The 14,848-nt window shown below is 40.1% G+C and overlaps 1 protein-coding gene across 16 annotated transcripts in view; it reads right to left on the bottom strand.

Annotated features, from left to right (window-relative positions):
• The window catches only part of Elavl2 (ELAV like RNA binding protein 2), a 125,193-nt gene that overhangs the window by 60,977 nt on the left and 49,368 nt on the right, over positions 1-14,848 (bottom strand). For 7 of the 16 annotated variants that reach the window (XM_034503313.2, XM_034503312.2, XM_034503316.2 and 4 more), the window contains exon 2: positions 876-966. The exons of the other annotated variants lie outside the window; for them this stretch is intronic. In XM_034503313.2, coding sequence (XP_034359204.1) covers positions 876-947 — 72 coding nt within the window. In that variant the 5' untranslated portion in view covers positions 948-966. The remainder of the gene's footprint in view (positions 1-875; positions 967-14,848) is intronic. 16 annotated transcript variants of the gene reach the window in all.

Genomic DNA, 14,848 nt, shown 5'->3' with positions numbered 1-14,848 from the left:
AAAACAATGTGCTACGAGATAAAGTGGCCAAGGTCTATTAAAGTAAACCATCATTCAAAAGTAAGGGTATGTACACAAAGTACAAGACCCCAAAAGTGAGGTTTGGTATAGAGCTCATTGGGATGCCATGTGAAATACAGATGTTCATTGACCGACATTAGCAGGTTATAGCAAGGACAACAAACACTCTCACTTAATTGCACATTTATTTCCATGTTCAGGTGGCAAGAATGAGCTTCTAAGCCAACATTCAAGTGAACAGCTGCAGTAGGCTGTATGCACTGAAAAAAAAAAAAAAAAATCACAGCATCTTTCAGCTATAGGACCATCTGCTCTGAATAAAATGATACTAATGTGCTATATTTTCCAAATAATGCATACTCCATTGATAGGCTCAACACAACTGTTCACAGAATGCACAGTCTTTCAACAGTTACTGGGCAAATAATTTTCAGCCAGATTTACAATTTCAAAAATTTGTTTAGAATCAGGAATTGTAAATAACTTCAAAATGTAGTAACCAAAAAAATACATAGTAAACAGAATGTAAAGAATTACGGTAACTTAGTAATCAGACCATACCAAAACTTTTGCTTTTGTTTTTGTTTTTTAAAAAAGGCTTGTCACTCTTTTGAGTCTGCACTAAAATCCTAATTTCAATTATTTCAGTTACATATAACAGCACCATTCTGATCTATATATACCACCACAGTTAAAATTGCAATGTGCTTTTAATACTTAATGATGGCCATACCATAGTACGTATGAATGATTAGTATGCCAAATTAAAGGTTCAAGTGTTTGGTATGGCCTCGGCACTTCTGCAACATGCTAAAAAAAAGTAGCCTACAGAATTTAAGAAAAATCCCACAGACCCCGGTCCAAGGCTCTGCTGCCCACGAACCGCTTCTAAGCAGAGAAGCCACATCACACAGTCTGACTGCCATGTTAGTTTGGAGTTGCCGTCTGCAATATGGACACAAAAAGTACCATACGTTAGAGTAGAGCAAGGTAATGCAACATGTCAGCTTGCACAAATTTACAGTGATTGTCTTCATATTCCCAGCACGTCCATGCAGTGGGGCTTAATTGAATTTGAGGCAATTCCAATCTAATCTTTCCAAATTTATTTTAACATGTAGTTTTCTTGCATAATTGTTAAGTATTTGTAATTAAGAGCCTGATTTTAAAACAGTACTACCTAGTTGTCTTGGAATCTATCTTTTAAAACTACCTTAAATTCCGTTTCAAAAATAATAAAAATAAATAAATGAAACGAAAATACTACATGCAATCCTCCAATGGATGTGGTAAAGGGAGGAAATGTGAATGCAATTTTAGTGAGAAAAGCAGTCAAGCGATTCATAAAGTGATTGCTTTTGCATAAAAGCATTCTCTCTCCTAAATATCAAAGGGACATTAAGTGAAGCTATATTTGCCCATACTGTTACATTATACTACAAATGATCCTTAATCCTGGAACTTCAAATTAAAAGGGAATCGAATCACCCTGAGGTTATTCTGCCTCTACAGTCACACTAGTCCCCACCAGTCTCACCCAGAACTGTTCACATATACTAAGGGGCAGTAAACCAGTATCTTTCAATTGAAATAATTAGACCAATAAATAGGATTTTTGGAGTAATGATTGTATAGGATGTTAGCTTTGTCCGTGAATGAAATCAAGTGAACATTTTTATAATATGTAAATTGTGAACCCAGCATGCTTTAAAATGAGTCCTGCCATGAGGCCTCCAATAGCATTAACAGGCCATTTATTCCTTCTTTCAGTTTGCTTGAAAACTAAACAGAGCTGTGATAGTGGCCCAAAAGCCAAAGTTTACTTTTTAGCTATATACCCATATGCTTAAAATGACAAACCCAGCAATAGGAAAACTCAGGCTCAGAAATAAATAATGAACAAGGGCTGAAAAGAAAAATCTCCTTACATTTTAGTAATTGCAAGTTTCAGCTTCAGAGTTAAAAGCCTGACTACATGATTCACGTAAGATGTAAACACGGAGTGGACTCTGGCGTCTATGAAAGGACTTAAAGGCTTCTCTGTGGATGCATGCAAATGCCTTGCTGTTTTTCCTTTCTCCCACTGTAGCCAGAGAATTTGGTCTAAGCTTGCTGTCTGTCATTGTACAGTTGGTCATACAGTTACACTTAACCTGAGATAGAGTGCTTTACAGCCATGAAATAGTTTGTCAAGAGCCCAACTGTGGAGCAGGACCACCACACCCAACAGGTTAAACCAAGCCAAAATGTATGTCCAGGATGCACTCAGGAGTTAATCCAAACATTACCTAAAATCTGGGTAAAATGATTTAATGGCCTCATCCCCTATATTCCATAGGAGAGACACACTAATGAGCTGAGCTCCTGACACCCCTCCTTTGCAAGCCCCAGGGATGCGAACAGTCTCTACTGAAGCGACTGAGCTGAGAAGGCCTCTGATGGAAAATGATTCCACTGCACTTTTACATTCCCAGCAGCCAGACAGTCTCTCCGCTTGAGGCAGACACACACCTTTATGGGAAGTTATAAATAAGTTGCTCACATGGCCCTTACCTTTATGCTGGCCAACAATTCAGTTACTAAAAATGTAAAGCTACTTCCCCTTCACTTAAGGACAGGTGATCTGCTCCACTCAATCTACCACAGACAACCCGGCTGTGCACTATTTATAGACTCTACTGGCTCTGAGGCTCTTTGGAAAGGAAAAAAAAAAAAAAAAGCTGTATTGCAGTGAAACAGAGCCATTAATTTTAAGGCTTAAAAAAATGTTTCATATATGTTCACCTCTTAATTTAGACATCAATTGTGCCAATTCAGACCTGCTTTTCATCCTGTTATTCTCAGCACAATAACTTATGAAAAGGCACTCTCACAGATCAAACTAGAATATTTTATACTTGCATTAGGCTATAAGAGATAATGGTGAGAAACAGTTTGTTGGGAGCATGGGTCTGGGAGGGAGGGAGGGAGGGAGGGAGGGAGGGAGGGAGGGAGGGAGAAAGGTAGTTTTTCTTTTCATGGTTGGATAATTTAGCTACAAAGGCACTAAAGTTTTCCATGTTTGATGCCCCCCACTTTTTCTTTCAATTATGTGTATTTCTTGTGAACATTACTGTGTACTTCTGCATCTACATGTTATTAAACTGGTGGAAATCTGAGATCAAAACTAGAACTTTATTTGTTCTTCATGGCTGGTAACAGTAAGAATAGGAGAGGTCAAACTAGCCCAGCAGTTGCCCAACCACATATGGAAACATGAAAAGTCTCCACTTCCTAATCTCCATAATTGAAAAACAAAACAACAGCAAAAACATTCTGTAAACTAAGATAAGCTTTGCTATTTTAAAACCTCTTCCAGACAGCCACCATGTAAGACAGATTCTAGTCAAAAAAAAAAAAATTTAAAATATCTTGAGAATTCTCATTAAGTTCACCAGATGTTATGACTGAGCTAAATGCCATGGGATATAGAGACCAGACCTGTATAAGTCAGAGTCACAGCAGTGTGCTGAAACGATCATTCCAAAGCTCCTAGTGCGGCTAGTTCAGTCTTCCCTAACATTCCACTCCACTGCTATGTTTATCATCCTCATACCAGTTCCCAGGTTGGGAATCTGGCTCAGTGGTGCCACACTGGTCTATCAGGAGTTAAGCCTGGGAGTGTGAAAACCACTGCATTAAGGGGGTGGGGGGAATTAAGTAAAACTGATCCAGGCTCTCAGACTTACAGCCTCTCTGATGGTCCTTCCTCATCTTAAGTCACATTACCTTTTCCAGGAAGCTTTTTCTAACCCATCATCAGCCACCTGCTACCTATCAGATCAAACACTAGGTACACTACAGCCACTGAGTGAGCACCCTGCATCCTTTACTATTACCAGCCTGGGGCATCTGAGCCCTCTTTGTCCCTCCAACAAGCCCAGGGCCTTACTCTCTTGCTTTGCTGATGGTCTCCCTTCGAGAGAACAGAACAAGGAAAGAACAAGAGTAGTTTCTTCAAAGGTTAGGGACTGAAAGAGTGAATCACACCATCTTTAAAACATGTAAGCTCAATAGTGCCCCACCTCAAGTATTTCACAATAAACATAACAATAAAAGAATATTTTCCATTTTGGGAGCATTCCTCCAGTCACCATCATTCCCTGAAATCCACATTGCTATTACACAGCTCAGCAAAGGAAACCACTTATCTCTGAAGTGACCAGGTGTGTGATTTCTATCTCAAGAACAGTTTGCCAACTATAAAAACTCAAAAGTCAAAACACATCCTGGAACATGGCATAGGTAAGTTCCATGCCTCTGTCCAGTACAGTTATGAAGACAGATCATGTGGGATTTAGGGATCACTTAGCTAAATGGTCAAAAGCCAAGAGAACAGAAAGGAAAGCTAACAGAAAATAAATCCTGATACAAAGGAATTCAGAAACCCATTATTCTTAAGTTACAGGTCTTAATTGGTTTCAATTTGATACTGGCTAGGAACGCTAGGCAAATACAAATGATGTCTCTAAAAGGACTCATGGCTAAAGGCAAGGACAAGCATTTCTCTCAGACTAAAATAATCCAGTTTGAATACAATGACCTTGGACTCCACACTCACCTCCAGGTGTAATGTCTTCCCCCTTACAGTAAGACTTCCTCTAAACACCAAGTGTGGAAGGAAGGCACCTATCTCTAAAATTTAAAAAATAAAGTTGGAGGTACGGGGAGTGGAATCCTGATTAGACACGGTCTTCCTTTAGTGAACTCATGCTAAGAAACTGGAACATGAAGTCATCAGGGTCATGGAAGATGAGAGCAGAGCAATCAGCCTGAGGACAGATGAAATCACATGTCTGTGGGTCACCACTGCTGCAGTTAATACTTTATTGTCCCACTGAAATCATTACAATGACAGCTTCATGATACACTGCTGGATTTATTGAAGTAAACAAGAGAATATTCAACCAAGCTTTGAAATCGGAGCTAACCTGTGAATTACAAGGACGAACAGTTGGTGTGTTCTCTTCAAACCTCTTTGTTTCATGGGTCCTACACAATAATTGGTCTTTAAGCCTCATAGAAACCCCTGGATCATAAAACTCCTGTCAAGTCAGCCTTACACCACTTTATCTCATCAGCTCCATGAATTTCTCAACCTCAGACTCAGATATTTGTCCTTGAGGTTAACAGCAGACCAACCCGATGCAGGAATACCACAAGAAACTTTCTTTAGCAGACAGTACTATCTAGTGTCCCGTTACAGGTTCTACACACAAGTCAAGTCTCTTCTGATGCCAGTCTGTAGGTTTGGAGTTTCTGAGCTGGCAGGATTAAAGGCTTTGAGCTTTGTGGATGAAGGTGAGTGCAGGGCTCTAAATTCATTCCTTTATTCTGTGCTTATTACAGCCAATCATGTTAGTCAGTGGGAAAATAAATTAAATTAAAAAGACTTGCTTGCCCTTCCCATGCTGTTTCATCCATTTTCAACAGTCATCTGCATGCATCTCCTCGGGTCTATGGGAAGCTTTACATGATGGAGGAACTGACTGCAAGAAGAAAGTACTAGGGTGCACGCATGCAATAGAATAAGATGTATAAAGCAGAGCCAGAGGGAACATATATAGAAAAAATAGTATATAGAGAAAGCATACTTTGAAATGAAGGAAACTGTAAAGCAGAGGAAGTAGCAGTGTCAATGTGGAGATAATGGTGGTAGTTTCAATTAATAAACAGCAAATGTCATTGAGAAGAGAATCTTTGAGCTGATATTTCATCTTATTCCCCTTAGTGTGTGAATCTGTCATGCATGCTACACAGCAAGGGGAATTTAAGATTGTGAATCATCAGATCTTATAAACATTCGATTGCCCTACATCATCCAGGAGGATACAGAATTACCCATGATTCCTGTACATCAAAGAAGTCACACTGTCCAGAAGTCACATGTAAACATATACAGTCAGCCTCTAGCCGGTAAAGCAGAGGAGGAAACTTCATCTCGGCTGACTCAGACCTACTTTGAATGGACTTCCGACCTACAGTGCTGTCAGACAGTGGCATGTATTGTGTTTAAAAACTAAAGCCGCTACTTATCTGTTACAGTAATTTGGAATGTGAGAGAAAACAATTGTAGTCCCCACTGGACTATCAAGAAAAATGTATTCCAGATAGGTCTAAGTGAGGCTGCTGTGTAGAGCAATGAGGAGCTACACTGAGAGTGAGAGACCAGTCAAAGAGGTGATGAAGCCAGATCACATAGGTCCTTGAAGGTTATTTGAAGAAAAGAAAGGTAAAAAGGGTTTCAATTATGTGGTTCCTGTGTAGGAGGGCTCAGCAAGTCTGAAAGAAGTTAGGTCAGGCAAGTAGTAATCTCAATAAACCAGGCACATAAGGATGACAAAGGCTGACCAAGGTGCTGTCAGGGGAAACCATGAGATTCTGGATATACACAGCTCAATGGCTATACTTTATATCAGCAAACTGCTTAAATCCACCATCAAAAAACAAAACAACCAAAACAACCACAAAAAAAAAATGGTTTTCACTCCAACTGCTGTGTTTGGAAAAAAAAAAAAAAAAAATCACCGAAGTATATTTGCTGGGAACTAAGAATACAAGATGAATAAGCAAATGAAAGGTTTCCACACAGAGAGCTAGACCTTAAAGAGAAGGAAAAAGAGTCTCAGAAAAAGCCACTACTTATTCTAACATCATTACAGACATCATTTAATAAATGTCATTTTCTGAAGTGAGAGTATACTCTCCTTCAATGGGGCCATTTGTCCTACTGTAGAATAGTGAAATGAGCCTGTGGGTTGACTATGTCTTGGTTAGAGCATGGAATATACTAATCCATTAACTTGCATAAAACGTGGGCATTAAATCAAGTTATTCTCTACAAGATTTCTTTACAGTGTATTCTTCAAAAAAAAGTCAGTATTCATTTATTTAATAGCAGGTGTAAAAAACATCATTTAATTTTACAGGCATAGCTAAAGTCATGCAACACAGTTTCACATGCCTGCAATCCCAGACCTCATGTATGGCTAAGCATAAGGATCAGGATGAGTTCAAAGCCAGCCTGAGCTTCTTCATGGGACCTGGTCTTAAAGTACCACCACCCTCTTCTGGCACGATGGTGCACACATTTAATCCCAGCACTCAGGAGGCAGAAACAGGCAGCTCTCTGCGAGTTTGAGGTCAGTCTGGTTTACAGAGCAAGTTCTAGGACAGCCAAGGCTACACAGAGAAACCCTGTCTCAAAATAACAAAGGAAAAAATGAATAAATGAATGTGTACACCACCATTTCCAAGAAAGTTGATTTGTATTGCAAGTCCATTTAAATCATTCAAGAACAAGAAAAATCTCAGTTTTCTCCCAAAAGTTTTAAAATTACAGACACCATTTAATAAATGTCATTTTCTGAAGTGAGAGTACACTCTCCTTCAATGGGGCCATTTGTCCTACTGTAGAATAGTGAAATGTGCCTGTGGGTTGACTATGTCTTGGTTAGAGCATGGAATATACTAATCCGTTAACTCCTGGAGATGAATCATTGCCACCCCATTCTTTCATCCCAACCTCAGTGGGCCTAATTAATTTCCAAGCCATTACTTGGCTACAGAACCTAAAAGGGAACAGGAGTATAGTGAGAATCAAGTCAATTTCGCCTTCTGTTTCTGTAGCAGGGTTGTTTCATATAGGCAGATAGATGTGAACTGCTAAATTAAGACAGCTCACATAGTAATCAGCACAGAAATTGGATTAACTTCACATTCTTCTACAGAAATCACAGCTATCAGGAACTCCCTCAGGGTAAAACACTTTGTGAAAGGCTGATTGGAAATCCTCAAATTAATCCCAGTAGTTGAGTGTTTTCATAAGGTAGGTTAAAAACATGGTTCCCTGTATGATAGAAACACTAAAATACTCTGTCATGCTTAAGCTCCAGAGCAGGAGGAATGCTTAATCTCAAAGGGAATATAAAAGACAAGAAAGGCTTACGGAGAGAAATACCACTTTACCTCACAACTGTTATAAAGGGCCACAGTCCTCCATCTGGACACTTAGGGTAACATTTTACTTTTCACCGTCATTTAAAAGGAGAAAGAAAGAAAGAAAGAAAGAAAGAAAGAAAGAAAGAAAGAAAGAGAGAGAAAGGAAAGAAAGGGGGAGGGAGGGAGGGAAAAAAAGAAATCTCAAATGCTATAGTTAGCATTTAACCCCAAGCAGTTTATAACAAAATAAAGGCATCTAAAATGTCAGCTGATACAAGATATGTATATTCTCTTCATAATGCTGCAAGATTACAAATATCTGTAGGACTTAAAAGAAACTGAAAACTAAGAGATAATATCCTAGGACACATAAAACCGTATGATTAAGGAATCGAGGAAAGTAGAGTGATGCCCTCTTTTGTTTTTTCCATGATAATCCATGCCGCTTATCTCTGAACAGTGCGCCTTCATACTGGACTTTACCTATATAACAGTTTTCTTTTAGGTTGTGTGAAGTCCCAAGGGGTAATGATTCAGTTTAGACACACAACTATGAAACATAGTAAGTAAGTTGGGGCACCTTTAAAAACAAGATTCACACCAAGAAAATTATTTAATTTCCCTGGGTCCAGCTCTCCTGATCTCTACTCTAATGGCAGTTTTATTTAAAACCTACATCCCAGGTAGAAAAAAATGACTTAGGTACATCTGTGACTTGCTATGGTAATTAAACTCCTAGTTATTTACTACATTCCAAGAATTTGCATTCAATTAACAAGTTGCTTTTATTTGTAATTCCAATGAGAGGAGAGTTTGGAGGAAGCATCCCAAGGATGTTTTTAGTTGACAGGTTGCCTAAGAATAATATACATGAGTTAAAGCAGGAAGGGAAAAGGGAAAAGGCAAAAGGCAAAAGGGAAAAGGGAAAAGGGAAAAGGGAAAAGGGAAAAGGGAAAAAGGAAAAGGGAAAAGGGGAAAAAAGGGAAAAAGGGGGAAAAAGGGGAAAAAGGGAAAAGGGAAAGGAAGGGGAAGGGGAAGGGAAAGGGAAAGCTAACCCCACCACTCACACGAATCCAGACATCCCTCTTAAGAGGTAAACTAGTGAAGGTGCTTCAGAGCCCAGGGAATACCCTTGCCCTCTCAGAGCAAAGACTTCACTCACTCTACTTCTGTGGGCTCCGACTTCCCATGCCATCCATACATCAGTAGTGCAAAGTACACTGAAAACACATGCTTCAAGGTCGCTACAAGTTCACAGGGCTAGTTCCCTAAGTTAGAACTGAACAGTGGGACAAATGTGTAAGTCTCTGTGTGCAGAGACCTGTGTAATTATACACAAGCATATTTCCAAGTTATTGAAAAAAGAGGACCTATCACCTGGTGACAAGGAATGAAAGAAGGTAGAGATGTAATCACAGGTTCCATGAACCTAAGAAAAACTTTCCAGAGACTCAAACCACAAATGAGTTATCTTGTTATCTAGTTTCTCGGAAGAGAGAAAGGGGAAGGGGGGAAAAGGGCCTACTTTCTTTAAAAGCTTTCATTATGTACAAATATCAAGCAGAAAATATGTCAAAGCACTTTACAAACTAAAGTGCTTAATGAGTATGAAGCTGGTATCACTGTCATTAGACAAGGAAAATGCTTCTTTTAAATGCTACCATAGAAAATCTGTCAGTCTTTCAGGATAAGCTTGGATAACCCCTTCTGCAGCTCCCAACATCTAAATGGGCAACAACACTGCAGAATTTCAGAAGGCTCTCATATGAAATGAGAACACTGGACAGAAACCATATTCCTAATCATTAGTGTCATCGCCTGTCCTGGACATCTAAAAGCAGGTGCTACTATGTTAAGCTACATTTAGCACAGTCACAAACAGTGACAAAGAAAGATGTCAGTTTTTACTTCAATTGCTGCAATTTTTAACCCCAGCTCTCTAAACAATATATTTAAATATAGACAGTGTCAACAACCCAAGCACTGCCTCACATCTGGATTACAGCCTTATCTATTCTAATTTGCCTTACTTTAAAATTTAAAAGTGCATGCCCTCAATAGTTCTACCTCAAAACGCAGCTATACCACTCCTGGGCATATACCCCAAAGATACTCCACCTTCCCACAAAGACACTTGCTCATCTATGTGCATAGCAGCTTTACTCATAATAGACAGAAACTGGAAACAACCTAGATGTCCCTCAACTGAAGAATGGATAAAGAAAATGTGGTACAATGATGCTATGGGATACTATTCAGCTATTTAAAAAACAGACATCATAAATTTTACAGGCAAATGGATGGAACTTGAGAATATTATCCTGAGTGAGGTAACCCAGTTCCAAAAGAACATGTATGGTATGTACTCACTTATAAGTGGATAAATAAGCCATAAAATAAAAAATATCCATGCTACACTTCACAGACCCAAAGAAGCTAAACACTAAGAAAGGCACATGGGAGGATGCTTGAATCTCACTTAGAAAGGGGAAATTTTAAGTCATATGAGGCAGATAAAAGCAGGGAACCAGGACCGAAAGGGGATGGGGAGGGGAGTTGGGGGGGGGGGGCATCTCCAGGATGAGACAGAGACCTGGGATAAGAGGAGGACCCAAGAATCAATACAGGTGACTTTACCTGTGACTCATAGCATTGAAGATATGGAACCTGAAGAGACCACCTCCTGTAGACAGGCAGGAACCCCAGCAGAGCAATAAGGACACCAACCCACCTACAATGCTTCCATCCAAAATTTATCCTGTCTATAAGAAATGCAGTCACATGAATGGAGCAGAGACTAAGGGAACTGCCAATCAATAACCAGTCCATCTGGAGACCCTTCCCATGGGCAAGCAAGCACCAACCCCTGACATTAATGATACTCTGTTATGATTGTAGACTCCTGTAGCAAGGTTATCCTCTGAGAGGCTCCATCCAGCAGCTGACTCAGACAGCTGCAGACACCCACAGCCAAACAGTGGATGGAGCTTGGAAACTCATGGAAGAATAAGAAGAAGGATTGTGGGCCCTGGAGAGGATGGGAACCCCACAGGAAGACCAAGACTAACCTGGACCCTTGGGGCTCTCAAGAGACTGAACCATTAACCAAAGAGCATACATGGGCTGGACCTAGACCTCCTCACCCATATTTAGCAGATATGCAGCTTGGTCTTCATATGGGTCCAGAACTGAGGCAGGGGCTATCCCAAAAGTTCTTGCCTGTCCCTGTATACGTTCTTCTACTGGGGCTGCCTTGTTTGGCCTCAGTGGGAGAGGATATGCCTAGCCTTGCAGAGACTTGATGTGCCAGAGTAGGGATACCCAAGGGGACCCTACCCACATAGAAGAGAAGAGGACAGAGGAATAGGAGGAAGAATTGTGAGATGACCAGGAAAGGGACAGTGAGTAAGATGTAAAGTAAATATGGTTTTTAAAAAGTGCATGCCTTCTTTAGAAAAAAAAAAAAAATGCCCTTGGCTTTCCTCCTCCTCACCTTGGTATTTCACCCTGTACTGCTCAGCCTCTTAGAACTTTAATACTCAGAATTCACCACCCACCCTGCTTCTTTTACAAATAAGGGTTTCAAGGATGAGTCAAGTATCTTCTTCTACTTCTGGAGGTAAAGACTCCACTAGATTGATAATACACACCATGTAGTGCTAGAGGGATGTTTATTCACAATCAGGATCACAAAGGGCCACTTATTTTATTTTGAGACAAGGTCTATTCTAAGTTGCTTAGGCTATCCTTAGGCAGGCCTTTGAACTTATGAACCTCTTGCCCCAGTCTCTCAGGGAGCTAGGATCCTAGGCTTGCACCACCTAGCCCAGCTATATGAAATGAAGATTTCATTACACACATATAAAGCAGAAACACTGGGATTTGAAACGAGGGTTAGGAGCCCATTGAAAGCCTCCTAAGTACTCTTTGCTTGCATGCTTACCCCATCTGCAATCCCCTTTCCAATCCCAAACTATACAGAGCTTCCCCCAAATAGCCAGCATCCCACAACCATCTCTTTGTAAGGTTTTTGCTGACTCCATGCTGCCTATAAAGCAATGCCTCAGCTCCCCAAGCTGAAAGATAAGAAGTTGCCACGTATCTGTTTATCACATGTCCAGTGCTCCCATGACACACAATGAACCCTACCAAATCCCCAGCAGTTCCACTCACTCCCAATCTGCTCTCACCTATTCCTCAACCTCTCTTCACCTACTGCATCCTCATTACCTTTCTTCTAACTAAAAGGAGTGTCAATCTACAAAGAGGAGATACACTGCCTTCACCAGAATTCTGAGAAACACTGAGCCAGGCAAGATAATAACCATCTAGTGCTTCTAGAAGTCCACACCCCCTGCATGCACCTTACATGTCCTTGCCTTCTCGTCATAAGCATAAAAAGTCTAACAAAGCAGAATAATAGCCATGAAGGCAAATCAAGGCAGCATGTGTATACTCACTTATTTAACTATGTGGGTTTGTATTCCTTGCCAATAGGAAGATTCTCCATCACAACCTCATGTACCTGCATGAGTAAAATCATCTTAGGTTGTCTATATAGGAAAGGCAACCATGGCCCATCATTAACATACACATATTCTTTACAGAATACAATTACTATTCTTTATAATCTCAAGCTTCTAGTTAAGCCAACATTACCACCAAAAATATAGCTGTTATGTTTCATTAGAACACAGGTTTCAGAAGGACGGAGGAGAAGACAGGTATATGTGTGTTACACTGTTCCCACATCACAAGTCAAGATAAGCAGATCTCAACAAAAAAAAGCATAAATAAAACCAAGACCACATATAAAGTGTGTAGTCTTGTCCTTCAGCTAAGGTCTAATATATAAGATTATAGAAGGCACTCAAGGTCAAAAAGTAGTTTCTCTGACACACTGGATATACCAGATGATTATACACTGTGTTATACCAGATGGGCATACAAGGCATGAGCATTCCAAGTCCCCACTTCCTCAGTAGGCTTGAACCCCAAGAAGTCAAAGGAATACAAAGAAAACTTCCAGAACCCATAGCCATTCTGGCTGACCTATGCCAAATGAATGTATCACCAAGAAAAAAAAGGGGGGGGGGGGGGCAAAGTCACCTGCTGCTATGGAAACTACCTCTAACTAAAACAACTGAGTTTAGACATGTATGTGAACAAAAAGAAATGAGGCATTTGCTTCCCAATGCTTAAAGCTCTAGAGTGTAGCAGAAGAGAGCACATGACATCCACAGTGCAGTTAACATTAAATAAACTTCTGCCTTATTATCAAAGTTTGAAATTACAAAGAAACACTACCTGAACCTTTTCCGATTTGGTTTCCGAGTAGTCACTGCCTAATACAATTTTATCTTATGTAAAGTGAATATTTCTTTAAAGTAATTCTGGCAGAACAGTAGATTGAACATGCAAACCACTCGGTGGTAAACAGTCTTCATCACTGGCAAGCCTTTCTGAAGGGCCCACTGCATACCAGGTAATATGCTAGTCTAGAGCGATTATATCTACAAGCTCTTCCAAGCCAGCCTAAAAGGAATATTTCTCATCATTGTCTATTATTTTAATCTAGATGGCTTGACAAAAAAAGAGCCTAACCATTCTTCTGAAGAGAACCATCTCTCCTACCTCACCTTAAAATGTTCACTCCGTTTTGTAAACACAGTGGAGACACACTCCTTTGTAAGAACTCTTTGACTAACAACTTCTAACTAAAAGTCACTGTTGGGGGAGCATAGCATTTTTGTAAATCCATTACCCTACCAACATAACCTTGTTAGACCCATCTTTGTCAAGAATATACCCAGGATTCACTCCAAAAACATGAAGACTGCATGTGCTGGAATTCAGCTGTAAGCAATTCTACACTCACTACTAGGACAAGAATATGAAGTACATACAAAGGATGGAGAAGGAAGCAAGAATAGTAAACAAAGACAGGTAAACACTTCAACCAAAGGTCACCAAAGGTCAGAATTTCACCATAGTTGGATGAAGACCAAGCCTGCAGGCACCACTGTGCAGGACTCAGCAGAACCTCTCTAGTGTACCTTTTTGTTCTATCTACAATGAACTACATCTTTATTTGTTGGATCTAAAGAAAAGTAGCTTTCTTCACTTAGAACTGAAATACATCTCAGTGCTAGGAATGAGTTACACCTTGTTGAGTCATTGGTCGAATGGGGCCCCAGAGACGTGACCATAAACATCACAGGCTACCTGTTACCCTCTCAATACTTACTTATGTTATTAAACAAAGACAAATTGAGCTGATACCCACTAGAAACTCGACACCTACTGACTAGAATTTGTGGTGCTGTAAGGTACTCTACATCTTATTGGAAGAGAAGAATAATCATCAGAAAGAACAATGGTGGCCCAAACGTTATGGGAGTTTAAAAAAAAAAAAACAAAAACCACTTTCTGATTGGATTAAAACCCAGTCTATCAGATAGAATTCATACTTGACACTGCTAAAGAAGCCAAAAACCTGATACTAGATAGATCATGGGCCCTACAGAAAAACCTAGTACAATATTCTGCTAAAGGAACATAACAATAAATGACTCCTAATGACATACGGCTATACTTATAGACCAGTGTACCACTCAGCCCTCATCAGAGATGCTTAGCCCTCATCAGAGATGCTTATCGTAGTAGAGGGTAATGAACACAGAGACCCACATCTGGACAATGGGGAGAAAGAGACTTTGGCATACTGAGCCCTAAGTAGGATGTCCTCATCAAAATCTCCATGCCTCAAGGATCAGAGATTTAAGTGGGAGACAGACGAGGTGTTGAGAAAGCCACCAGTGACTAATGACTCCAATGTCTTCCAAAC

Source organism: Arvicanthis niloticus, chromosome 5 (genome assembly GCF_011762505.2).
Source record: "Arvicanthis niloticus isolate mArvNil1 chromosome 5, mArvNil1.pat.X, whole genome shotgun sequence".
Classification (NCBI taxonomy): Eukaryota; Metazoa; Chordata; class Mammalia; order Rodentia; family Muridae; genus Arvicanthis; species Arvicanthis niloticus.
The sequence above is the reverse complement of the archived record's forward strand: the minus strand, read 5'-3'. Positions and strand labels throughout refer to the sequence as shown.